At 32.2% G+C, this 26,076-nt stretch overlaps 4 protein-coding genes across 8 annotated transcripts in view; 2 read left to right on the top strand and 2 right to left on the bottom strand.

Moving 5' to 3' along the window:
* Positions 1–1,660, bottom strand: part of LOC108752747 (radial spoke head 1 homolog) — a 2,837-nt gene extending 1,177 nt beyond the window's left edge. The window contains exons 1-4 of the mRNA XM_018493800.1: positions 1,475–1,660; positions 1,091–1,310; positions 565–791; positions 152–265 (exon numbers count right to left, since the gene is read on the bottom strand). Coding sequence (XP_018349302.1) covers positions 152–265; positions 565–791; positions 1,091–1,310; positions 1,475–1,549 — 636 coding nt within the window. The 5' untranslated portion in view covers positions 1,550–1,660. The remainder of the gene's footprint in view (positions 1–151; positions 266–564; positions 792–1,090; positions 1,311–1,474) is intronic.
* A 156-nt stretch (positions 1,661–1,816) lies between these two features.
* Positions 1,817–10,972, bottom strand: LOC108752924 (RNA-binding protein 42). The gene is made up of 6 exons (XM_018494153.1): positions 10,862–10,972; positions 10,677–10,778; positions 10,144–10,385; positions 9,680–10,054; positions 9,402–9,596; positions 1,817–2,133 (listed from the first exon to the last, which is right to left on the bottom strand). The coding sequence occupies exons 2-6, from the start codon at positions 10,715–10,717 to the stop codon at positions 2,009–2,011; spliced, it is 978 nt and encodes a 325-aa protein (XP_018349655.1). The 5' UTR covers positions 10,718–10,778; positions 10,862–10,972; the 3' UTR covers positions 1,817–2,008.
* Positions 5,584–9,347, top strand: LOC108752930. The gene is made up of 4 exons (XM_018494167.1): positions 5,584–5,867; positions 7,622–7,873; positions 8,568–8,806; positions 8,888–9,347. The coding sequence occupies exons 1-4, from the start codon at positions 5,812–5,814 to the stop codon at positions 9,058–9,060; spliced, it is 720 nt and encodes a 239-aa protein (XP_018349669.1). The 5' UTR covers positions 5,584–5,811; the 3' UTR covers positions 9,061–9,347.
* A 360-nt stretch (positions 10,973–11,332) lies between the features above and the next one.
* On the top strand, positions 11,333–25,521 carry LOC108752495 (titin homolog). Of its 5 annotated transcripts, XM_018493373.1 has the most exons (20): positions 11,333–11,521; positions 11,996–12,063; positions 12,154–12,492; positions 13,592–13,672; positions 13,735–13,876; positions 13,994–14,458; positions 15,664–15,936; positions 15,996–16,207; positions 16,296–18,823; positions 19,008–20,310; positions 20,388–20,556; positions 20,781–20,978; positions 21,130–21,237; positions 21,328–21,504; positions 21,573–21,896; positions 22,145–22,310; positions 22,394–22,880; positions 22,964–23,552; positions 24,388–24,766; positions 24,885–25,521. In XM_018493373.1, exons 2-20 carry the CDS (start codon positions 12,030–12,032, stop codon positions 25,182–25,184), a joined length of 8,274 nt encoding a protein of 2,757 aa, XP_018348875.1. In that variant the 5' UTR covers positions 11,333–11,521; positions 11,996–12,029; the 3' UTR covers positions 25,185–25,521. The 5 variants fall into 5 exon arrangements, with proteins under 5 accessions (XP_018348875.1, XP_018348853.1, XP_018348846.1 ...); XM_018493351.1 differs by having other exon boundaries at positions 11,333–11,553; positions 21,130–21,504; XM_018493344.1 differs by having other exon boundaries at positions 21,130–21,504.
* The last annotated feature ends 555 nt before the right edge of the window (positions 25,522–26,076 follow it).

The following is a 26,076-nucleotide window of genomic DNA, read 5'->3' on the forward strand; positions in this document are numbered from 1 at the left end:
ACATATTATGTTTTATTAATTTTTGTTTTTTATTAAATATATACATATGTAATATATATATATTTTATATATTAAGATATTTTAAACATGGAATATTTAAACTCGGATAAAAAACGACATAAAAACTTTATTGAGAGAATTTTACTTCCGTGATTTTATCAGTGTCCATCAAAGTTGAGTCATCAAACATGGGATCTCTCACATGTATATAATGACCATGCTGCATACACACGTTTTCAAAAGTGAAGCAACCACGTCCATACGGCTGTATCGTGTATAATATCTCTATTAATTAAATATATATTTCTTCGGTCTTGATCAATGCTGCTCAAGATTTATAATTCTAGACATTGGCTCGATGTGTATATTTTTACTTATTGCCTTTTTTTTCTTGATAAAGATAAGCGCCGACATACGTCAAGTTTATGCTTAGAATTACAAATCTTAAACAGCATTGATCTAGGCTTTTATAAATGAGATGCTCTTATTCTACTTGGGACTCGTGATCTGGAGGTATGTGTATAATCAATGCGCCGCGATTACTTTTCTGTTTTCATTCCGTACCAAATTCAGCGTCCAAGAACCATGAAAATGATAGCGCGCATAAATGAGTTGTCCGGATCCTTGCATGCGGTCTTCCATCCACGTCCCCATAAATTTCGACTCTGTGTCAGCGTATAAATATGTTCCTATACCATGACGAAGATCATCCTTCCATGAGCCCTCGTAAATGTCATTGTTCATATAATAATAAATGCCAAAACCGTGCTTCGCGTCGCGTCTCCATTCCCCTAAGCAGATTAATATTTAACACATCATCGAATTTTATCTGTAACGAATAATTATTGCCAATCAAAGTCAAATGTCATCGAGGTTGATCTTAGCGAAGATCTCGAGTTGTCGCGACTTGTCACTCGTATTTACCTCTTTCGAAAATTCCTGGCACACTCTTAGCATCTTTAAGATTTCTGACGTGCGACATAAAAATAATTGTATGAATATACATATGGACGTGTCGACATGTCCACGTGTTTACTGTGTGACTTCCTCGAGTCTGATTCGGATCCTATTTTTGTACATTCTTCCATACCTTCGTATCGCGTTCCATCAGGGTACCAAAAGATCCCTTGCCCGTATTTCTGTCCGTCTCTCCAATCGCCGTTATATCGGGCACCGTTTTTAAATACGTAGATACCTTTGCCATGCCTAAATCCGTTACGATATTGACCGACATACATGTCACCATTTGGTAGCAAAGTTTTTCCGTTTCCATGCCTCTCACCATTCTCATTTCTTTCGCCCTCGTAGACCTGCGATCGCCAAGAGATGTCTCGTATAAATGCAACGATGTTTTAACACAGCGAATAAATTAGTGTACTGCTATTACAAAACGTTAAACATAATTTCCTGCTAGTATATAATTATTAAAAAAAAAAAAGAAAGGACCAATATAACGATCTTATTGCTCATGTACCCCCAATGAATCAATCTCTGGCTTTTCTCCAATCTCTGGTTCATTTTGATTCAGATTTGTTAACGATGTTTCCATTTTTCATCATATTTTGTCGATCGTTTCATGTAATTCATCAATCTAAATTTCGACTGTTTAGACACCAATCGATTTTTATGTTTCCTGATTGTCCTTTATCGATTGATATATAATGCGTGCGTAAATAAAAAATTTGACATTTTAAGATTCAAGACTCTAATCTATCTTAAAAAAAAAATAAGTATGACAACGATTCATATCAGAAAAATAATATTAAGAAATAAAAGTCGAGATATATAACAAATTTATAATTATAATTTTATTGGCGTATACTTTTGCAAAATAGTCGACGATAATTAAATAATGTCGTAATTCACAATGTTCCTTTGTCCTAAACAAAAATCCAGGTGTGTGTGTGTGTGTGTGTGTGTGTGTGTGTGTGTGTGAGATGGTTGATTATTTGTAATTTTGTTGGTGAATATCAGAACATCAGAACATAATAAATAAAATTTCATCTCGTCATCGACCGGTAAGTAGACCGATTAACGTTTGCTTCTCCTTCTCCTTCTTGCGTACAGACTCCAGATTTCTTTGTTTCCACGAGCTCTTACGAAGTTTTATCGGACGCGATCCTACATATCGGCCTGAAACAAACACAACTATCAGAAACACAAATAGATTGGTTCGTTGCATATTAAGCACTAATGATGTGCTACTTTTAATTGTAATTTTACAATTAAAATAAAAAGTGCTCGTCATAATTGTGTATTAATTTTTCTTAGCAATTATTTCATACGATATTGTTATGTATTAAAAGTTCAGTGCCTTCTAGCGATCAAGAAAAGCAATTTGAGCAAAAAAGAAAATATACGTTAAAATTTAATTTGACCCTTCTGCACATTCACCAAATTTCTTTAAGATCAATCTTATTTACACCATTTTATTTACATCATTTTATTTACACCCAAGAACAGATAACCTGAAGAAAATGTGAGTGTTTGTAATCATGTATTAAATAATTTTTTTTTACCAAGGTCACATCTAACAAGTTTAGTCTACCTCTTACCTTCACTGTGAATTTTAGGAATTTAGGAATTTAGTCTAGGATAGTAATCATTAGTAAAGATCGATAGTAAAGATCTTTAATAAGGTATGAGATTCATTTACTGCGAGAACGATGTCGTCCATATATTTATAACAAAACCCTAAAAAAAAAGGGAAGTCTTTTTATGGAATTAGAGATATAAAAAACAAGTATTTTTGACTTCGAAGAAAAGTATCAAGTAAAAAACGAGTTTTTATGGTAAAACAACGTATTTTTAACCAAATGACATAAAATTCATGAAAAACATATAGAATTCATGTTAAATTATATACAAAAAAATATAGAATTCATTTTTCTTGATATTTATTGTTAAAATATTTGATACCTATGTTATTTCGTCATTATTTAATATTTTTTTACTTTCATATCAAGATGGAAATGCATTGTTGCAATGTCTATAATGAGTTGATGTCTTTTTGAAATTAGTACCCCTGAGAAAGAACTGATTTTCATATTATAAACTGTGATATCGAAATTAAAATATTACGGAAAGATGCTTGTGTGACCAAAAGTGAAAACGTTTGGATATCTAAAAGTAGGATTCATTCAAGTCAAAGTGATCACAATCGAGAGGAGAATTTGGATCAGTTGTGTATGTTTGATCAACGTACTGCGAGGTTGCACTGCGGATCATCGATTAATCTCAGACCCTGCGAGTACCTCAAGCAATTACGAATCATATATCCGTTCAATATTCATCATATCCTAAACTCCATCTCGTATATTACATATGCATGCGCACGCGATTCGGACGAGTCTTTAATCTGGCGTTGCGTTTACTTATTCGTTTGTTCAAACTACTTGTTGCGTCCGCTCAGTTTCGCGAGATATACTCCTAGCTAGATATTCTCTTTCTCTCCTCTTTCTACTGCCTAGCGAATCTAGCCGTAGGAAGGCTCTTTCTTTCCTTCTTACTCGTTAGCAAAATGTAATATAAACCTTGAACAAAATCGACAAAGAAGCTGAGATCTTAATAAACGAAGAAAAAAATTTTGCCCGTTTTTATGTAGGTGCTAAACTGCTTGTGAATAGCAACGAAACTTAATTAAAATAAAAGATTATTATTAGAAGATCAAAATGTTCTATAATCACAAGTCACAATCCTTTAAGTCAACTGTTCAAAAATATACTCTTTGGAACATTAAACAAATTGACATACTTTGACATGAAGTTTAAAATATTGTATCTCATAAACTATTATTTTTTTGTAATTGTATCCTAATACATTTTTATACACAAAATAATAAAATGAATCAATTAATGTAAAGAAAATACATAGTTGCTTTTAAAACAAATTATCGAATTTGCAATATACAATTACACATCATTTTTGAAAAGCAATTATGTGATTTCTTTGCATTAAATTCTTTGATCTTACTATTTTATGTATATCTCTTACTACTCTGTGTAACAAAAAAGTTATAAAAGTAATAAAAAAATTAATTTACGAAATATTTTTTATTTCATGTCAAAACGTTCCAGAATAAAATATATTAACTATTGATTTTTACAACTTTACTTTAATGCTACTATATGCAGAAAAATTAAAGGAACATATTATGTAAACAAAAATCATCTCACTTAAAAAACAGCGGTATAATTAACAAATCGATTTATGATTCTAATAGACTTCTTTCTCAAATTTAAATATTAGATTAGATATTTAGTAGCTAGCCTATTATTCTTTCATCAATATGAGATCTATTATTATACACAAGAAGTCCAAACACTGGGCAAGGTTCCTTATGCTAATTTTTACTTTCAACGTTCGCCAATTTTCTGGAATGTTAATAAATAAGAGACCTCAATTGCTTTCATGATTATACGACGAGGGAGTATATTTTATTACGTGACAAATCTTTCTGCGAAATCCCACGTATCGGCTCGTCCGCGACTACAGAAATTCCAATAAATTTCCATGCGTAACTACACTTTGTGTATAATTCATTGATCTTTCGCGCGCTTATATTTCATTGTACATTACGGACGTCAAAGACTGAACGTATAAGTTGACAAACAAATATAAGTAACGACAATGTTTTACAACATTCCTTGGATGCTTTGATTGCCTTTCAGCGAGTCCGAAATATTTTAATAAGCGTTATCTGAAGGAATCGCAATAGACGACGTCCACTAATTTATATATTTATATATTTCGCATTACTGCCACAAATTCAGCCGATTATCTTTAAGAAGCAAGTATGTGCTAAGATGTACTTACAAATAGATATATACTCACAACTGCTTTCACATACGCACGCAAGAAAATTCCTAAATTTTTAATAAATTTTTTATTGCAAATTAATTTTTTATTGCAAATTAATTTTCTACGTCAAATACACGAGAGAATTTTTTCTTAGAATTTACCTCGAAAATATGATATTTCTGGGACAATATTGTATTTCAAAGAATTTAATGTAAATTTTTCGCATTAATAAAACTAAAATAAAGTATAAAATAAGTTTGATTAATTTTACTGAAGTGCATTGTAAGAATTTTTAAAATATATCGTGCTACAATTATCATATTTTCAAGGTGAATTTTAAAAGATAATTTTCTATGTGTATAAATAGTAACCTAAAGAAAGTAACCTAAAGAAAAGGCTATATATTCATTATTTTCTTTAAAATTAATAAATTTTGCCTTCAATTTGACCATACAGGGGTCTCTCTCTGAAGAAATATTGGAATTCTAAACTGCATCTGATAATTCCAAGTTGCTCCTTTACGTTTCTTGAAACAGTACTTAAGAATATTGACGACATTTTACGTACATCCGTAAAGTAATACAATACTATATATTAAATACCTTCTGACTTGTAACTGTTTCCAAAGTAATTTTCGTTTGAAGATTAGGAGTCTATTAGAGAAGTCCATTCAAAATAAAAAAAAAAAAAAAAAAAAGAGAAACCACAATGATAATAGCAATGACGACAATGCTGAGAAATAGAGTAAGTAAAGAAGGAAAAAAATAAAAGAAACTGCGAATAACCGGATCATCACAGCCTGTTCCGAGATTTTTGATTGGCTGGCAGCTAAAGAGAGGGGTATTACGAGAATTTGTAGTAGAAGGTAGGGGTTGTTGAATGGGTAGCGTGAACGCTCAGCCTCCTGACGCACTTGGTCGCATCCACCCCAACGGATAACCGGCAAACCGTACAGCCGTGCGGTTTTGCATCTGAGCCGCGAAACTACCCCCGTCTTTACTCCGAGAGTGTATGCCGAGAAAGCGTAAATCGAACGAACGAACGAACGATAGTGGCGTATTCCAAAGGTATGTGTTCTCTTTTCAATATAAAAATCAGATTTTTTAAATTAACTGATAAGATAAAGTACACGGATCGAAGAACTTTCTTATAAAATATGATACCAACTCGACATATCCTTTCGCGGATTCTCTGTGTTGGTTTTACGACGATTATTATATAATTTTGATGTCAATGCGGAATTTTGACAGTAGTTTCGCGTTACTAAAGACGTCTATATGGAGCATCGAGATGGAATCACATCATGTATCTCATTGCGGTCATGTCATTTTCGCAAAAACATTAGTTGCTTGTCCAAATGTCTCGCAGTAACCCTTGATTTTTTTTACTCCTGAGCATAACGTGAAGAAATAATGTTTTTCTTCTCCACAAACTTGTTTAACTTGTTACGCTGCATCATATGGGTGTGCGTGAATGTGTATGTGATACGCATAAATATGTGAGTGCTAAAATTAGAAGGAACGGTATATAAATAGTATCACCGTTGTAGAAATTTCATGGGAGAAGAACGTACACAGCATATTTGCCTGTCGACAAAATCACTATTGTGGTGACGATTAATGTTCGCCAAGTGACAAATGGACCAGCGAGCTTTCGCTCGTTCGTAATGCGATCAAAAGCGTGCGGGGCACATAGTAGAAGATAGTAGAAGACTTTTTGCATTTCAACACTCCTTAATATTATTTCTACCTGTAAATACTCATTTCGAAACGAATTCCTATGGATTATGTTACAATACACCGCTAAAACTATGTCAATGTTACGGGAAAAGCGGGACGACATTCCTCGATGATATGTTTGTCATTCGTATTTCAGAATGTTCAGAATAGAAACAAAATACTTAAGAGATACAGCACAACAACGAATTATCTATTTTTAAAGCGAGCAAAATTTTTAACAATTATGATTCGTATCAGATCAAAGAGAATAAATCAATTAAGAGAAATAATTTTATTTTCGGTCAAAGCGAATCTTAGTGCTTAAGTACTTCACACATACAGATACACAGTGAATTTCTGTGAATTTATATGCATCCAATTTTGCAAACCGTATGCTGATATTTCTTTCAGTCTTGAAACGCAATCATGAATAAAACTAAAATAGTAATATCACGTAGGGTAGAGCGAGGCTTTTTCTCTATTTTTCGCGATAATGTTTATATTTCTGAACAGCATATGTTAATTATTTAAAGGTTACATTTGTGCTCTTAAAAAATAATCATGATCATATAATATAATTATTAACACGTCACTGCAAAGAGATATTGTTTGCTATCGTAAATTTTTGAAAGTTAAAAAACTGACGAAATAACTTTGCTTCTACCCTATTAAATTGACAAACGAATTAATAATTTTTAATACGCATAAAGTATCTTAAAAACTATAAATAATTTATTGCAAAAACAATTACTATGCCTAACTAAGAAGAGTCTTATTCGATCAAAATTGAATTTTACAATTAGTGCCCAATATGTATTTTTGTTCCCAATATGAATTTATATTCATTTTTTTTAATTGTATGAACAAAAATCTCTAGTACGAGTAAATAGATGCAAATAAATTTATTTTAACAAGATTCACTAAACGCCATCACTTTCAAACTGCTCATAAGCATAAATTTATTTATCGAATTCTTACGCTATCAATTTTATAAAATCGATTGTAATCATACGATTTAAATACGTGATATTTTATAAATAATTACTTATAAAGTCTTTGTCTTACTTAAATTCAAGTGTATTCCAATTTCTTTCTTTTTTTAGAGTTTTTTACGAATACGAAATTAAAATGAAAACAGTTTCTAAACTGCTCCAAGTACTGATACTCAACATATTGTGGGCAATGGCCAGTTATGCGGCGCCGCTGTTAGAGACAAAGGACATTTGGAGTCAAAATATTTTCGCACCTGTAATCAAGGCAGCATGCTCTTCTGACGGACAATGCTGGGAATGGTTGCCGATATTGGAAACATACAATGGCAATGTCATACTAAAAGAAAATAGCGATATTTCAAGGTATACACATGCGCAATGTACGTACTTTCCTTCTGATGGGTCTGTTTTTTATTCTTGCATTCTCTGGTCTAATGTATGGTAGTTTTTACGAACGGTTAGCTTTGCAAAAATCGGTCTCAAAATCATAGGTTCAGAATGCATTTCTCGACGAGCTCTATCGATTGGTATAGTCAATTTTTCAAAGTCAATGGAGGACAGAGATAATTTAACAATTATAATTTGTATTAGATCGACGAGAATAAATCAATTACAAAAAAATTTTATTTTTGGTCGAAACAGATCTTAGTGCTTAAGTATTTCATACACAGTGCATTTATGAATTTATATACATATCCAATTCTACAAACCATATCCAAAGGTTTGCAGAATTTGATTCGTGACTTTTCTACGATGATTCCGTAAAAAAAATTTAAATTTAATATATGAAACTAAAATGATATCATACTTATTATCGTATAAATATTAAACAAAGATATGATATTTCAGAAAGCACGCTGTACGTGAATATATTATACAGAGTGGGACAGTAACTCTGTCCACTTAAAATATCTCCGCTATTTTTAGAAATATAAAGTAATATATTTACTGAAGTTGTATAGCATCAAGAGGGATACAATATCCTACTAATAATTTTTCTATGAGTGGAGACGTATTATTTGTAATTAATCTTTGAATATTTTCTTGTGTCTGATAGATTGCAATCTCGACGCCACGTAGCAAGTCCAGTATCTGAATTTATGTTGAGATCATGGAAGGATAATACGTTAGAAGAGCCGGGACGGGAGATTCGAGCATCTTTATCAACAAACAAACAGATGCCTATTAAGATCACAAAGAAAGATGTATTCGTATCTCGTAATTGGGGTGCCGGTGGCATGCCTTTCTCTGTTTTGTACATGAATTCGCGATCGAATCATGCTGTTGCAACATCGAGTAAGTGTTAATGCAATACTAACGTAGAAAAAAAACAGAGAAACTTTATAACATATTTACAAGTAATATATATTAATATAGCGACTCAACGACAAGAATCGGGTGCAACAACCGAGAGTTTGCCGCCTTTCGTAGAACATCCGAACTCGCGTGTTGGTTCACGAAATGGTCAATCTACCACACAACCAAGAAAACAATATTGGACTATACCACAGCTGTTTATATCATACGGCTGGGGTTCTTTTGGAAAATAAAAACAAGTAACAATAATGTATGATATTGAGGAAGATAGACATATCAACATGAAGAAAAATAAGAGAAAAAGAAATTAATTTTCGTGATAGAAATAGCCAATGAATGCAGAACAATTATCAAGTTCTATTGCAACTGTAATGCATTCTGATACTTAAAACTGTAGCTTATTTCTTCGTGCAATATTTTTTTTAACATATAATGACATATTAAATTTTTTATTTATAATATATTACGTTAAGTAAACAATAACACTCCAAAACTGTAGAAAATATCGATGTTATAATCGAAATATCTATTTCCTGTTCTACATTTATTATAAAAAAATAAATATTTGACTCACCATTCATTTCCTTCATTGCCTTGATAAAATCTTGTGGATCTTTAAAGGACACAAATCCGAAGCCTTTGGTTTTATTTGTCCGTTTATCTCTAACCACCTTTGCCTTTTGAAAACTGGGATATTTTCCAAATACCCTCACCAGCATTTCATCGGTAACGTCATTCCCCAGATCACCGCAAAATATCCTAAAATCATCTAGACAATATACAGAATACTGTTATATAATTTTTTGTATAAAAGAAACTTAATTAAATCATTTAGACAAATATATTCATTACCTTCGTCCCATTCTAATAAAGAGGGATCTTCCCAAGTTTGGCCACCAGCAGTCCTTATAATTTTTTTGTTTTTCTTCCCTTTACCTTTGGGATGACTCTCTTCTGCGCTAGCGTTAGCCATAATGGAGCTTGCTTTTCCTTGACTGATAGCTAACTCAGCCGCTGTACTGACACCTTTAACCTTTGGCTTCTTTTTACCCTCATCTTCAGGAATCTTTGTATTAATAATTTGTTCAATAATTTCTGGATGGATCATTGGTGTTGATGCAGAATCATATGTTTTTGGCGTTGCGCTTAAACACGGATCCACCATATTTGACATATATGGATTACTTATTTGTGCAGGTGAAGAGTATGTTGTAATAGGAACTGAACCTGTAAAAATTATTACCAATTATTACCTTAAGAAGCAAAGTATTCTCTTGTATTATTTTTAGATATGTCTCAAAAAATATTAATCTTACCTTGTCTCGTTACTTGCTGCGGAATTAACATTGGTGGTGGAGGAGGAGGAGGTGGAGGTGGTGGTGGTGGTGGAAATCCAATCATTGGAGGAAACGCTAATGTTGCTGCTGCAGCTGCTGCAACTACTGGCGTAGTGAGTTCATGTTGTTCCAATTGCCTGGCAACCTGATTATATGTGTTTGCACCAATTACTGGTCTTACAATTGGCGTTACAAGTTGTCCTCCAATCTCAGCTTCGAATCTGAAATTTATATTTAATAAAATAAAACTGAAATAAATAACATAATGAAACTTTTAATCGCATACTATTCATTTTCTTTAAATATATCATTGTACAATTTGTTGTATTACTATAGCCAAAGTTACATACAGAATACATTTAGAGCATGCAGAAAAAACAAGGTTAGGATGAGTATCGCGTTTAAATATATACTTTGCATATTATAAATGTATCTCTAAATGTAATTCCGATATAGCATTATAACAAATAAAATGCCTGACAAAATCCAAAAGATAAGGTAATTCATCATACCTGTTCATCTCATCTTCCATTTGCCGAAGTTTATCATCCATATTTGCAAGTTAGTTGTTGACGAAATAAGAAATATTTTTGTATATATATGTGCGCGTCTATCTGGGACCAAATTTTACAATAAATACAATAAATTAATTTCTTCTCGTAAAAAAAGAAATATTAAATGATAACTTCAATGCTACTTCAAAATTCGAATTGTTTCTTGTTCTTCTACAATTTTCCTGCTTAAATTTCCGATCCAATATAAAGCGAGCAGTTCGAATCACTTAACCCAAACGGGCCATGGCGGCGTCTTTAAGTTCGCAGCACACGATGCATATTTTCCAATGGCCTTAAGCTCATAGCACACATCAAAAACGACGTGACGTAGGTGCGGTCCACTCGACGCTACAAATGCTTTGGAACTTTTGATTGACCAATCAAAAAATGCTTTGAAGCATTGGTTGCGTTTAGCAGACTCAACAATTGAGTGAGCATTTATTGGTGTATTCTTTTAGATCATCCAATCAGCATTTTAGATTTAGAAGAATACATCAATAGCAGCAAGCGTTTACTCAACTGTTGAGTCCGCTGAACGCAGCCAATGAGTGATCGTGTTTCTGGATTCACCCAATGAGTGCACTTTGTAAACTAGGCCTCATACTATAGTTATGGTTTGAGAGAACATGTCCGCTGTATTCCACATACTAGTCTCGTTTGACTTTAATAGAAGTAGAGACCGTACGGATGAGATACGTTTGTGCGACGACTGTATGTTTGTATTTTAATTTACAAAATGTATTAATATCGACATCGCGCGCCAGTTTTATCGTGAATATTAGTGATTTAAATTGCACACCACAGTAAATGTCATATCAGTCGACGATAAGAAATTGCACGTATCCTTTTGTTATATTTTTTTCATATAATCAACTATTCACATTTGCTACTTGTACATTAGATTTATACAAACAGATTCGTGTTAAATATATACCGTGAACGCTTTCTAGTTTTTTTAACATTTATAATTTTCCTATAATTGCTTTTTTATAGTTGTTCTTCATAATTACAAAGAAATAAGTTTTATTTGTTTTATGTAGTAAGTAGATAATTTAATTATATAGTATGATTGTATGCACCTTGCCTATTTAGGTATGGCTCTACAATCTATATTATATATTTATACAGCTCTCTTGTTTTAAAACTGTGTTTTTTGATTCATTGTTTTTAATCTTTGTAACATTTTGGAATAGCATAAAATTTTATTACTGTATGTAATTTTTTATATTATTTTTTTTTAACTATGCTTATAACTCTTAGTATAAATATGATTTTAGATAACTAAAATTTTGGCAGACATCAAAACTACTAATGGCAGAGGAAGAAAGGATATTATCTCTTTCAGGTAGAAAACATGTTTCATTCTTTTTTGTTATTACAGGATTGTGTTAAATTTAATTCTTCTCTAATAAATGATTATTTTATGTGATATTAGAAAAAAATGGCACAGATGCTCCTCAATCAAAAGATACTTATATTCCGGAAGAACCAACTCCAGATATCTCTATTTCCTTGTTGGACATACAAATGCCAGAAACTCCAGATAGTACCAAAGGTCAAACAAGCGATGGTGATACATCTAGATTGGAGAGTCCAAAGACAGTGAAACCAGTACTTGGAAAAGTCCAAGCAAAGAAACGATTAATGGCATTTGCTAATCAATTCAAAGCATTGCCTAAATCCCAGATTAAGTCAAACATGTCTCAGCATTCTACTGGACCTTTAAAGACAAAAGATAAAACTGTTCAAGATGATAAATCAAGAAAAAAGACAGGTGATATATTTTATCATAAAATTATCTTTAAATAATTGTGTTCGCTGCATGTAACTGTATTTGTAAATTGCAATTATTGTATATTTGCCAAATTTGGAATTGTAAAGTAAGTAAAAAAAATTTGCATATTTAAATAAGAAAAGTTATATTTTAGAATTATGAATGAAAAATTGAACACATTTGATCTTTTAATTATGATTTTTTTTTTAATCACAAATTATTTGTAATGAATTAACAAATTGTTACAAATATTTTACATTAATTTTTCAATAAAATAAATAGAATGTGAAAATATAAATGTTTAATTTTATTTAGAATAGCTTAATTAAGTTTTGTTGATATTTTTATAAATTTATATTATGCAATATAGAATATAATATTGAAAATTGCTTTAATTAAAAAAAAAATAATCAAATATAATTCTTAATACTTAAGTGTGTGTAAATCATTCTTTTTAATTAAGTGAAAATAACAGTTTTCTATAATACAATCAGTGCATATAATTTGTACATATCATTGATTTATATTATTATATATTGATTGTTATGATACATTTTTATTTAAATTATTATATTGATCAATTACGAATTTTAATTTTTTTTTTGCAGAATACCATTGAATTTCTTTAATATTTTGTTTTCCCAATATCCACATATAAATTATATGTAATTTTATTCAGTATTGCGTGCATTACAGTTTTATCCTTATTTATATTACAAAATTAATGCAAACAAGAATTAACAAATAAACTATTGCAACTTTATTTTATAATATAGGCTACTTCTAAACAGAAAAAGAAATCTTCATGTATGCATTACATAATTTTTAAGCATTCAGTTAATACCATATTATTCATTTTGCATTTGCAACTTTTTTATTTAACATTATATCAATTTCAAAATTGCAATTTCCAAAAATGTTAAAGACAAAGTAGTTGATTTTTATAGATTTGTATGTCCAATTCTTAAAATTTATAATAGAAATAAGTATTTAAATTCTTTTTGTTGTCAACGAATGTTATCTAAATAAGATCAATAATTTGAAGATGATAAGATTTATAAATCTATTTTTAACTAGATTACAATTTATAATTTTACAGAGGAAAAAATTCTGGCTATTGAAGAAATTCGAAGAGAGGAATCTAAAAGTAAAATGTTACTCGCAGAAGCTATGGCTGCAGGTATTATTTTCATATATTTATTATTATAAATCAAGCATTTAATGATAAAATCTTTTTTGTAGCAAGTATGGAAGACGAAAATCATACTGGCAAAAATATATCTAGTTTACTCGAAAGTAAAAAACATACAAAAGAAAGAAGAAAACATGAAGAAATAAACAATGATCGCAAAAGTAGATCAGTGGATCGAAAATATTCAGAAAGTTAATATTTTTTATATTAATATATATTCTTTCCTAATTTTTATATATATGTAAAATATATTTGTTCTATTATTTTTTATACTCTGGTAAATATTAAATAAAAATAATTATTTTTAAGGTCTCGACATTATGACAAAATTAATAAAGATAGTTCGAATCAGGATGTGAAAAATCGAAATGAAAGTATAGAACGTTTTACACAAAAATCATCTCAGAACAGAGGAAAGCATAAGAAAGATAAGAAAAAGAAAAACGACAAAGATAAACGAAGTAATAGCAAAACAGATACAAATCGTGATAAGAAAGAAGGAAAGGATAAAAAAGAAACTGTAAAAGAAAAAGAAGAAGAGACAAAAGAAAAAACTGAAGCAATAAAGAATAAGAAAGAAAGTATAAAAGAAAGACAAAATGATATGTCAGAAATGGAAGTAGAAAGCAAAGATAAAAAAGAAAAAGACAAATGGAAAGAAAAAATATTATTGAAAAGTAACTCGTGGGCGGAACTACGAAAATCTGGTTCAACTTTCGATGATATCATTCATCTTAGAAGACGTAATAATTCAGAACGATCTATAAAAATCAGGTATATGTTTGAAACAATTTTTCAAAAGTTTGGGAAATAATTAAAAAACGGCAAATAAATAAATAAATATATATATGAATTGCATGCAGTTGTCGGGGCACATAAATAAATTTGATAGAAGAGAAAAGTTTAGTACATATATAATGTTAAATTTACTTTTTAGGGGTAAAGTTTTTTTTATATATCAAATTAAATTAAACTAATTGTTAAAAATTTTTTTTTATTAATACAAAAATAATAAATATAAATATGAAGGCTATATAAGAATCAACGCTGGTTATAAACATGCGTGATAATTCTAATAATAAATTAATACAAAAATTGAAACGTTTCAACTCAACTTTGAGTTATCTTCAGCCTATACTTCTTAAACGTAATGCCGCTAATTCGAAATATTTGCAAATCAATATCTCCAAATTTTTTGTTAAAATTTTTTTCGTCACATTAAAATTTTGTTGAAAAAGTTGAACGTTCTAATTTTTGTATTAATTTATTAAAATTCATACATGTTTACAACTAGCATTGAATCCTATAGCTTTTACATTTACATCGATTATTTTCATATTTATATCAGGGTTGTTTGAAAAGTTCTGAGCTTTAACACGAAAATGGCATTACTATTACTCATTAAAACCCATTTTGATACTACAATTGTACTTTTGCAAGATACCTGTGAAAATTGTAACCATTTTTGACGCTCAGTTATTTTTGAGAGTCATTTGTGTCAATCGATGTCAGTGTTTCCGTTTGAAAATCTAAGCCTAACTTTGAGTCTAGGAAACAGGAAAAAGTCGTTGGGAATCAGATTTGTGAATACGATGGATAGTTAATTAATTCGAACTGCAATTCATAAATATTTGTTATGGCGATCATTCGATTTTTTCCATTTTTACAAAAACACTGATATTGACTGGCACAAATGACTGTCAAACAACAACTAACTTTTCCCATTCCGATGTTCACTGCCAGTATCGAAACTATACAGTATACGTTACGTGCGCTATAGATGTTCAGCGCTGGCAGTAAATTTCGGAATGTACTTTAAGCATCCACAATGGTTACAATTTTCACAGGTATCTTTCAAAGCATGTACAATTGTAGTACCAGAATGGAATAATGCTCCATGTTGAAGCTCAAAACTTTTCAAACTACCCTCGTATATCTATATTTACATATTAAGCGTGTTTGTGTATGATGTGTTTTAGAACAACGCAAGATTATGCACGTTATTTTGAACAAATGTTAATGTTAAATAATCATCGTCTAAAACGTCAGTCATTGATAGCTGAGGGACTTAATGGACCCAAAATGTATCCACCTGAATCGATTAAGCTGACGAAACGAGCAAGGGGACTTCAATTATTGTATTGTGAAAATCCGCGCGTTTCTCTTTTGTTAAATATTTCGCAACTTCTACAGGTCGTCCCTCCTGAACGTTGTGAGAAGATACAAGACATTTGTGAAGCGTCTTTACCACGGTATGTCATAATATCCTTTGTGTCCAAATCTTTATCTATCTAAATCTTTGTACTTGCAGGATTGATACTGAAGACACAGTGCTGCAGAAGCAGCGTAATTGGTATCAACAAATAAATACAATTGACTACCATAAAGATACCAACTGGCAGATGACTATACAACTTCCTAAGTCAAAATGGGATAGTGAAGATGAGGAAATATCGTCTATCAATGTAGCAAAAAAAGAAATCAAAGAACCAGTAAACAAACTGCATGTTTCCGTAAACCAACGTAAGTGATTTTTAACAATAACGATAATGCATATAACGTGGATGTTAAAATCATTGAGATAATAATAATTCATCTTCTGTTTTAAAAGAAGAGAGATGTTCCACAACGTCTAGTATAACGGATGAAGACAAAATTGATAACAGTGTTGAAGGCATTAAACAAGATAGTAAATCTAGTGAAAAGATCATCGAAAACATACCGATTAATGAATCTTCTTCGTCTTCTTTGCTACAGCCTGCTGGAAATGAAAAACTAGCTTCAGAATATGAACAATTTATGAAGATGGTATGCACTGCAACTGATGTGACTAAAAAATATTCTCCCAAAAAAAACCCTGTTAAATCTACTTCTCCGCATAGTTATCATGAATTCGATATAGAATCTAATTTAGCTGAAGATAACAATATGGAAATACCATTGACGGAGAAATTTGAAAAAAAGAGTAATCTGGAAACTCTAGAAGAATCGATGAAGAGTACAGAATGTGAGGAGTCTACTATGTCAACAGATTGTCAAATACAAGTTAATAATATACAAATTGAACATACGAACGAAAATGATGAATCTCAGGATTCCAAATCAATTCCAAGTGATTGGGAGAACGTTAGAATAAAAGTTGAACGATTGAGTGATGAGAATACTGAATCTAGAGAAGTAAAAAAGAAGAAAAAAAAGAAAATGACATCCAGTAGTGATTCATCTAGTAGTATCACCTCTTCAGATTCAGAAAAGCAAAAGAAAAAAAGGAAACGCAAACGGAAAATACTAAGTAATTCATCTTCTTCCGATTCTGATAGTACGGATAGTACTAGCAGTAGCGACTCTAGTAGTTCGGAAGAAAGAAGAAAAAGAAAGCGGAAGAAGAAGAAAATTGGGAAAAAAAGAAAAAAGGTGAAACGCATTGCACGAATAAAAAAAAAGCGAAGGAGAAAGATGAGCACGGATTCCAATAGTAGTGATTTAGATGAATATACAAAAAAGAAAAAAAGGAAGAAGAAAACGATGGAAACCAAATCTATTAATAATGGAGATATAAGAAAGATAATATCGAAGTCTCCTGTAATAGCTTCATCAGATGGAACAAAGATATTGCACTCAGTGACTCCAACAAGGAAGATTAAAGAAGAAGCAATAGATGAAGACAAAAAGAGAATTGATCAAGTTATATCAACGAAAAAAAATATTGTTGATATAAGTGTACATGACAATGAATGTTTGAATCAGAGAAAGGAAAGAAAAGAAAGTAAGTCTGACGAAAGTTTCATGGAACAATGGGAAATGGATTCTGTGACAAAGCAACAAAATGATGGTGAAACCTCAAGTCAAGATCGCAGTGAAGAATTGGAAAAAATGGATGGCTTAGAGAAAAATAAATATCGAAGAAAAAGGAAGCATAGTCGAGACAATATTGAGCAAGACAAAGATAGATTATCTAAAGACAATGAAGAAAGGATTCATGAAGGAAAAGTAAAATTAGATGAGGAAATTGAAGCAAAGAGAAAGAAAAGAAAAGAAAAAGATATTAAAAGTAGTGGTGAGTTTCTTGCAAACTGGGAACGGGAAAGTGAGCGTATTACTCAACGGATACAAAATGAAACTAAATATTTGAAAAAATTAGAAAAGCAGAAAAAGGAGAAATGGGGAGAAACAGATTTTGATACATTAAATGTGCCATCTTTGACACAACTTGAAAAAGAAGTACATCAAAAACAACTTCTGGCAGATGAGTGGGAAGTGGATAGTTTAGAAGCAATATCAGATCTAATTATGAGTAAACGAAAAAATAGCCAGGGTTCGTTAAAAAAAACAGAGAAAGAAGTTAAGTATGATAAAAAAACAGATACCTACATTGCAGTAGAAAAGGAAAGTGTAAGAGAAATGAAAAAGAAGCAAGAACGTCTATATGCAATAAGAATATGGGAGGAGGAGCAAGAAGAAGGTGAAAGAGAAGAAATGATGCTCCTGGAACAAAAGAGTAAAACAAATGATTGGGATATAGAAGAAAAACCTCTATTTCATGAGACTACCGAAAAAATAGAAGTTTGTAAAGTTAACGATATTGTCGCGATACAAAAAGAGTGGGTTAAAACAAATGAAAATAAAGATATCAAAGAAGACGCGAATAAGTTAACTGTGAAGTCAGATAAACGAATTAAAAAAAGCCGTTGGGACATAGGCTCTCAGTCTGAAGAAAAATTGGAAGCTAAAGATATATGGGAGGAAGAATATGTCGAATGGGCCAAGATTGACAAGTGTGAAGGACAAGAATTTGAAAGAACAAAGAAAGGAGAACTTTGTCCTGTGGATTATTCGGAAAGCTCTAGTAAATCGGATCTGATAGATTTCTATCATAGAAAATCACAAAGTAGAGAATCGTTGGAAAGATCATGGGCGTCAGATGAAGTTGCGGTCAGACCTATACAAGCAAAGAATGATGCGTCAATAAAACAATCAATTCTTGCGAAAACAAATGAAGAACAGCTTACATCTATCAAGGAGCACCAAACTAAAGATCAATTTAAGGAAATTTCAGAAACCGATGTAAAATTTAAAGAGAATACCTATTCAGTAAAACTATATAGTCCCAGTTCCCCAGCACTTTCTCAAAAGTCTCAGGTAGGTATTTTTATCTATTTATAAAAAAGTGATTGTTAGGAATGTATACATATAGATTTCTTATTTAAATACTAAGTAGGAATATATATAGATCCCTTATTTAATACTTATTTAAATAAACAAATATATATATCCAGTATACATATAGGTCTCTTATTTAAATAACTATTTCTTTTGTTTGTAGGATGTAGAATTGTCTAATGAGAGCAGTTCTTGTAATTCTCTGCTTCGTGAAAAAAGAAAGAAGGAGATGTTAATTACAGCAGATGAATTATCAATTCCCATGTCTGGAATACCTTTACAATTAATAAAACGTGATAAACATACGTCAAGTGAAAAAGCAGAAAGTATTTTGAACAAAATACAATTGGAGGATAGAGATGCTGCTCATAACTTTGACATTAAAGCCACTGATAATTTATTTGACGACATTTCAATCAATGAACCGTGCTCAAAAATACATACCTCTAGACATATAGATATTTTTGCAGAGTATGGAGCAGAGAAGTCATGTGATAAACAGCATGCTGCAAATTCCAGTGCGAACTCAGCAACGAAAGATGATGAAATGAATGAAGGAAAGAACGCACTTAAACTTATCCCTAAACAGCTCTTGATTCGTCGGACTAACGAACAGGTAAAATCGAAACGTATTTTGGAAACACCATTACAGGATCCTGCTCAACATGCAGCAGCCCTATTGACAATACAAAAAAAGTTATTAGAGTCACATGCATTGAAGAATGATATCAAAGAATATCCGAACCAAGAACAGGTAGATTTTCAACAGAAATATAGTAATAGAGATATAGTAACGAGTAATAGCAGAATTGATAACGCATTATTAGATGCAACTGAATTTTCTGTGGTTTCCAAAGCATCAGTAATAGCGATACGACGATCGAGATCTCCGACATCGGAAAAAACGGTCTCTGTTCGATCTGAACAATCTGAGAACTATGACAGAGAAAGCAAAAACGATGATGCAAAGAAATATAAGACTAATCGTAATCTAAATGAAACTAATGTTTCATCGAGTATGCGATCTCCTATCCGGGAACACAGAAAGAGAAGTCCTAGCAAGAAGGAAAGTGAAAAGCGATATTCGCATGATAAGGACAAGAAGGAAAAGAAATCTGAAAGGACATCTGACGATGTAGAGAAGTCTGATAGAAGGGATACTAGAGGTTCCAAAACAGATTTTGCAGATAGGAGAAGGTTTAGTCCTTCGGGACGAGGAAGGAGAAAAAAGAGCCGAAGTCCCTATGTCTCATGGGAACGTCAAGGAAGTGGAAGTAGAAGTCCTGGTCATAGTTGGAGCAGAAGCCGTAGTAAAAGTCCAAAGAGGAAGGACGACACTACTATCAGTACGCGAGACAAAGATAAAAAAAGAGAAAGATACGACGATGAGCGATCATGCAAATCGAGAACAGATGAAAGAAAAGAAAGATATACGCGATCGCCATTACGCTTCGGTTACAACGAGGGTAAAAAAATATTATTTCCTAAATAAATAGTTTTATTCTATATCGTTAGACATTTAAATATATTAATCTATCTACAGATAACTTTAAAAAGCATGGCATTGTATCTTCTAAGAGCAATCGTAACGACTGGGGTAGGAGAAGACATGACAATACAGATAGAGATCATGAGAAAGATACTAGAGTGTATGACCCACTAGAGATTTTGAGGGAAAGAACAATGGAGTCTGAAAAATATAGAGATAATAGGTATAACATGTCCACACATTTGATTTTTATATTTATGTGTCTGAATTTTTCATGTAACCTGCATTTGCTAATAATTTATTATGATGACGACAAAAGGACATATAGAGTTTTGAACTATGTTCTTCACTATTATTTTACATGCAATAAAATTGATATATAAATATACATATAATAAATTTATGTTTATTATAAATATATAATTAACTTATAATAATATTATTTAGGTTTCACATAGAAGAATTAGATCATTGGCAATATGAAAGCAACAATATTTTACGAGATGGTAACGAATCCATGGATTCATACACTGTTGGACAGGATTTGCCTCTTGAATATGATGATCGATCGTATTATAGAGAGGGAAGTCTGGAAAGAGATATGATACAATCTTCGCCTCAATTGCTGCCAAAATACAGGAAGAGGTATTCACAGATTTCTGTATATATTAAATAGATTCAACGAAATATTATAACGTCGATAAAACATTCTTTTTGATTTTCAATGTAAACATTATGTGTATAATTTTATTTATACAAACAATCAAAGCACTTAACGTTTTTTATTCATTGTAAGCAGATCTAATGTAAAAAGGGAACGGCAATGGGAGAAGGACATAGACCCTTCAGATTTGGATCGTCATCCAGAACACAAAATACGAAATCGAACACAACAACGATCAAGGTATTCGCCTCTATGTCAAGAACGATTTCGACGAAAATCTAGATCTCCCTCTTGGTCACCATTAAGATCCCGATCTCGATCTCGATCTAGATCGCGATCAGGATCACGTTCTAGATCAACATCGAGATCAAGATTGAGGATGAGATCGCAATCGAGGTCGAGGAGTAGATCTCCATTCGATGTGAGATCGAGAGTGAAATCTGTTTCTACGTCAAGATTAAGAAGCCCGGAACATTTATTCAGAATGTCTGAATTACGGTCTTCCAGGTAACATTTGATTCAATTTACATGATGTATCCCTCATTTATGATTAAATTTGTCAATTTTAAATGTAGATCTCCTTCACCTGGAAGCGATAGGCTAAACGAAATAGGAAGGGAAAGGAAGGACGATGACGAAAACAAAAAGTTTAGCGCTTCTGGCGAAAGGGGTAGGCGTATAGAGACTATTATACAGTCGGGGATTATGCCAGGAATGAGCATTTTAGATTCAGAAATGGGTATTAATAGCAGTATGGATGCAACTGTTACAAACTTCCAATACTCAAATGATATTGAAGGTGGAAATGAATATTATTATTCAGAGAATAATTTGACTTATCCTCCTTGTATAGATGAGTCATCTACAAGTTCTCCGAAACGTTTATCTCTTGACGATAGGTAAGAATGTATGCCAGATTCAATAATCAATCATAATAAGCACTATATATATATATAGGGTGAGGAAAAAGTACCGAAACCTAAATATCTCGGAAAATACAAGTTTTACAAAAAAGTTTTTCTCAGAAATGCTTACTTTTTAAGATATTTAAGGGATCCGAGACTTTTTGTACATTCTGTGTGCGTGCGTGCGTGTGTGCGTGTGTGTGTATGTAATGTAATGACCACGTTTAATATATTGCTTACAGATTAGAATTAGAATTAGGTATTAAAAAACAACATAATAAGGATTCTACTGGTATAGCTTCAGAATATTCTTCTAATTTTAATCCTAATGTTATTGCGTATCCATCTCCTCCACAACAACAATCACAACAGCAAATGATGTATAGACAGCAGCCTACAGTTGTACAAGTATTTAACATATTATTATATACTTTTCAATAATTATTGAAATAAGCGAATTTATATTAAATATCATTTCTTATGTTTTTAAGGTTGGAAATGTTCTACAAGTAGTCCCTGCTGATTTCAATGGGGTGCAATCAGCACGTCGTGAAGTATCTGCTACAATTACGACTCCGCCCGTGCGATCTGGATCCAGTCAAGTGGTTCGCGTAGGTAACGTTCTCCAAGTAGTACCCACGTCATTAGATTGGAGCAGCAGCAATAACGGCGGCGGCGGCGGCGGCGGCAGCGGCAGCGGCAGCGGCCAGTCTTCGACAGGTCAATCAAATGTAGTTTTATATTCTTCAGCTGTCCCGGCACCTTCCCCCTCGGCGCCTATGTCAATACCTGTCCCCGTCCCCGTTCCATTGCCTGTGCCACCAACCTTACCCGTCACGACAAATACTCTCGCCCCCGTCGCAACTATGTCATCTGTTACGCCACTGCCGCTATCATTGCCAGTACCTGTACCTGTGCCGGTTCCGATTCCCCCCGCGACAGCAGCAGCGTTTCCAAGAAACGAGATTCAGACACAAAGTACGTATATAAGTCTATTTCAGATATGATTCTTACCATCCGAAAAATCTTATTATTCAACGGCGAATGTCTTTACATTGTAGAAATAGTTCAACCCGTGTATAATTACGAAGCTATACTCGAAACGCGCCGTAAGGAACAAGAAGAGCGTAAACGAATACGCGAGTTACGCAGGAAAGAAAAAGAACGTAGGAGGATAGAACGGATTAATCGACGAGCTCTGCGATTATTAGAAAAGAACAATACATCGCGACAAATGAGTGGAGTCTCATTAGATCGTAAGAGTTCAAGTGTAGATCCAGCAGTCCTGAAAGCATTGAAAGAAGGAGACGAACAAGTTGAATCTCCATCAGCTAATCCTATAAAAGAAGAAGAGGAAGCAGCAATATCTATTAAAGAAGAAGACGAAGATGTCGCTGTGGACGAAGAAGAAGATGATGATGAAGATGAGATTGAGGCCGAGGCGGAAGATGATGAAGAAGAGGAAGAAGAAGTAGAAGATGAGGACGAGGATGATGGTGATGATGAGAAATCATTACAAATGATTCATCAGCGAATTGATGAAGCGACAACGTCTGCTGTTAAAGATCAGGCAGAAATTGATACCAGAAAGGAATGGCCGGTGTTGCCACCTCCACCATTAAAAGGCATTTTGGTTGTACCAGGATTTAGGTTTGTCGATATTGCTTTAAATTTCTTTTAAAAATAAAGTTAAATTTCCCCTGAGTAATCGCCATATTGGATCGTGACGTCACAAATGAGAAATAACACGTTGAAGTTTTTGCATGCCATTTGTAATAAAGAAAATTTGGATAAAACAAAATTAGAAAATAAGATCGATTTAAAACACTTGTAAAAATAGGTCGAAGTCATTCTTACTACCTTTGATAGTAAGCAATCATAGAAAACACATGAAATGAAAATTGGTTTAAAAGCCTATTATGTGTAACTTCACATGCCTTTCACGATTATTTACTAATTGTCGATGAGGAGGGAGATATGAATAAGGAGAGGCTTCAGCCTCCTATTTTTACAAGTATTTTAAAGTAATATTATTATTTTGATCTATTCAGAGTGTTCTTATTTATAAATGGCATGCAAGAATCTGAAAGGTGTCATTTCTCGCTCATGACATTACGATCCAATTTGACTAGACAAAAGTTTTAATATTAAAAACTTCTACTGAATAAATTATATTTTATTCAATTTTGCTAAAAAAAATTTTTGTAAATCATCTCTTAACGGCTGCGTTTTGATTTGGACGTTTTTAGAACTTCCAGTCCTTGTTTTATATCTAATAAACGATAGATAAAGACAACATATTGATCATAAACGCTTAAAGATTATAAGCGCGTGAGCGTTCAAACTGAACGCAAAGTACTCTTATAAGTTTTACAAGAATAAGTTACAAGCTGTATTGATTTTGCTTGGAATTAATCCATTAAATTTAATATATTATATTCAACTTGTATGTACTGTGCATGGAATATATAAATGATTTTTTCAGTCCCAATGGCAACTTGGATGATTTATCAGACGCGGACAACAATATCAAAGATGGTAGCGACAAAAATGGAGAGATAGATAAAAATAGTGAATACGATAAAGACGCAGGATCTGATGTCAAATCTTGTAAATCAAATCTAGCAAAATTAAGGAAAATAAAGAAAAGCAAAAAGTCAGTTCAGTTTGCTGATGGTGTGAAACCTGGGGAGGGAACTAGTCCCAGCGGCGGCGAAGGCGACATGCCTTCACCGCCTCCTCCTAAGGGAATAGATTTCCGCGAAGGACTCGGAGATTTGAAAAGAGATAAAATTTATAACTCTCGAAAGAGCAGAAAGCAGGAAAAAAGGGCGAGACCACCAAAGGCAAAGAAAAAGGTTAAGGTACGCGATTGTTACTCCTCTTTCTCTCTTGTTTAGAAAAAAGAAATTTAGATTGAAGAAATGTTTTTTAATTGTATTACGTAAAATATTTTTTCTTTTCTCTCCTTGTATTTTATAGGTAAAGATAATCAAGTTGAAAAAACCACGCATTACGCCATTGACAGCCATGATGATGGATGACTCTGACGAAATTGACGATCGTTCACCACCCCCGCCACCCCCTGGTTCTCCTCCGCCACCTCATCTCTGGCCCAGTTATCTTTCAATCTACAATACAACGGTTCGAGCAATTGAACAACAGACTACGACTGCAACTTTGACATCTGTCCAAGCTCCACCACCACCACCAACTCCGTTGCCTCTTCTGATTCCGCCACCTCCGCTTAATTATACTATCCAACCTTGCAGTAAATCTTAAGCTAACCCCATTCACGGCATCGATTTTGCAATCTTCTCTGGTACAAGTCTGTTTTTTCTTTTTATGAAACAGTGAATTTCTTTCTCTCTCCTTCCTTTCCTGGAAATTCTGTGCGTGGGAAATCGTATTAGACTATAAAAGTGAGAATTGTACATTAGTAGTCTCTTTGAGACTTCAGTGACGACAAAGTTAAAATGATATTGAAGAATATATACCAATAATTGATGTTGTAAATATCCTTGCAATATAATCATTTTCTGATCAAGAGATCATGATCTTTATCTAATAAATGTTGATCCATTGCGTCCGGAACTTTTAATAACTTCATATTAATAATCTATTTCGTATATTTTCGATATCGAGAATTGAATACATAGATTGTCTCTGAACTGATGGTACAATAAAAAAAGATAATTTTTAATGAAAAGAAAGAAAACTTGAAAATTAAATTTTTGCGTCTTTTTAAACTTATTTTCAATGTGCATCATACGTCGTCAAATTTCTTTTGTGAATGTTTATTAAAATATATATATAATATACTAAAAAATATGTATAAAACGTATTTCATTTAATAGTATTTTATTTATTAATATAATTTATTATTATTAATATCGTATTATATTTAAAAAAAAATGGAAATGATTTTACTGTATATATTTATTAGAGTAGTCTTTATTTCATACTTGATGAAACGTTTTCTCATGTATTTATTTGCCGATTCCTCCAGAGTAGTTCCAGATATTAAAAAAATAATATCCGATGCCGAATTTAACCTTTACAAGGTTATGTCTGCAGTATGCGTTCTTTTTAAACGATTGTAATAAAATTTTACAGAGATTATTTTTTAATATCTTGAACTGTTCTGGAGGAATTTAAACAAATATATGAATTT

This window comes from Trachymyrmex septentrionalis, unplaced genomic scaffold, assembly GCF_001594115.1.
Source record: "Trachymyrmex septentrionalis isolate Tsep2-gDNA-1 unplaced genomic scaffold, Tsep1.0 scaffold112, whole genome shotgun sequence".
NCBI lineage: Eukaryota > Metazoa > Arthropoda > Insecta > Hymenoptera > Formicidae > Trachymyrmex > Trachymyrmex septentrionalis.

Bases quoted from the DNA above. Each gene is read 5' to 3' on its own strand.
- LOC108752930 (XM_018494167.1), top strand. From the start codon at position 5,812: ATGCCGAGAAAGCGTAAATCGAACGAACGAACGAACGATAGTGGCGTA. The intron at 5,868-7,621 runs GTATGTGTTCTC...TTCTTTTTTTAG, and splicing joins GATAGTGGCGTATTCCAAAG to AGTTTTTTACGAATACGAAA. The intron at 7,874-8,567 runs GTATACACATGC...TGTGTCTGATAG, and splicing joins GAAAATAGCGATATTTCAAG to ATTGCAATCTCGACGCCACG.
- LOC108752924 (XM_018494153.1), bottom strand. From the start codon at position 10,717: ATGGATGATAAACTTCGGCAAATGGAAGATGAGATGAACAG. The intron at 10,055-10,143 runs GTAAGATTAATA...TAATTTTTACAG, and splicing joins GCAGCAAGTAACGAGACAAG to GTTCAGTTCCTATTACAACA. The intron at 9,597-9,679 runs GTAATGAATATA...TATATTGTCTAG, and splicing joins TTTATTAGAATGGGACGAAG to ATGATTTTAGGATATTTTGC.
- LOC108752495 (XM_018493351.1), top strand. From the start codon at position 12,030: ATGGCAGAGGAAGAAAGGATATTATCTCTTTCAG. The intron at 12,064-12,153 runs GTAGAAAACATG...ATGTGATATTAG, and splicing joins AAGGATATTATCTCTTTCAG to AAAAAAATGGCACAGATGCT. The intron at 18,824-19,007 runs GTAGGTATTTTT...TTTTGTTTGTAG, and splicing joins CACTTTCTCAAAAGTCTCAG to GATGTAGAATTGTCTAATGA.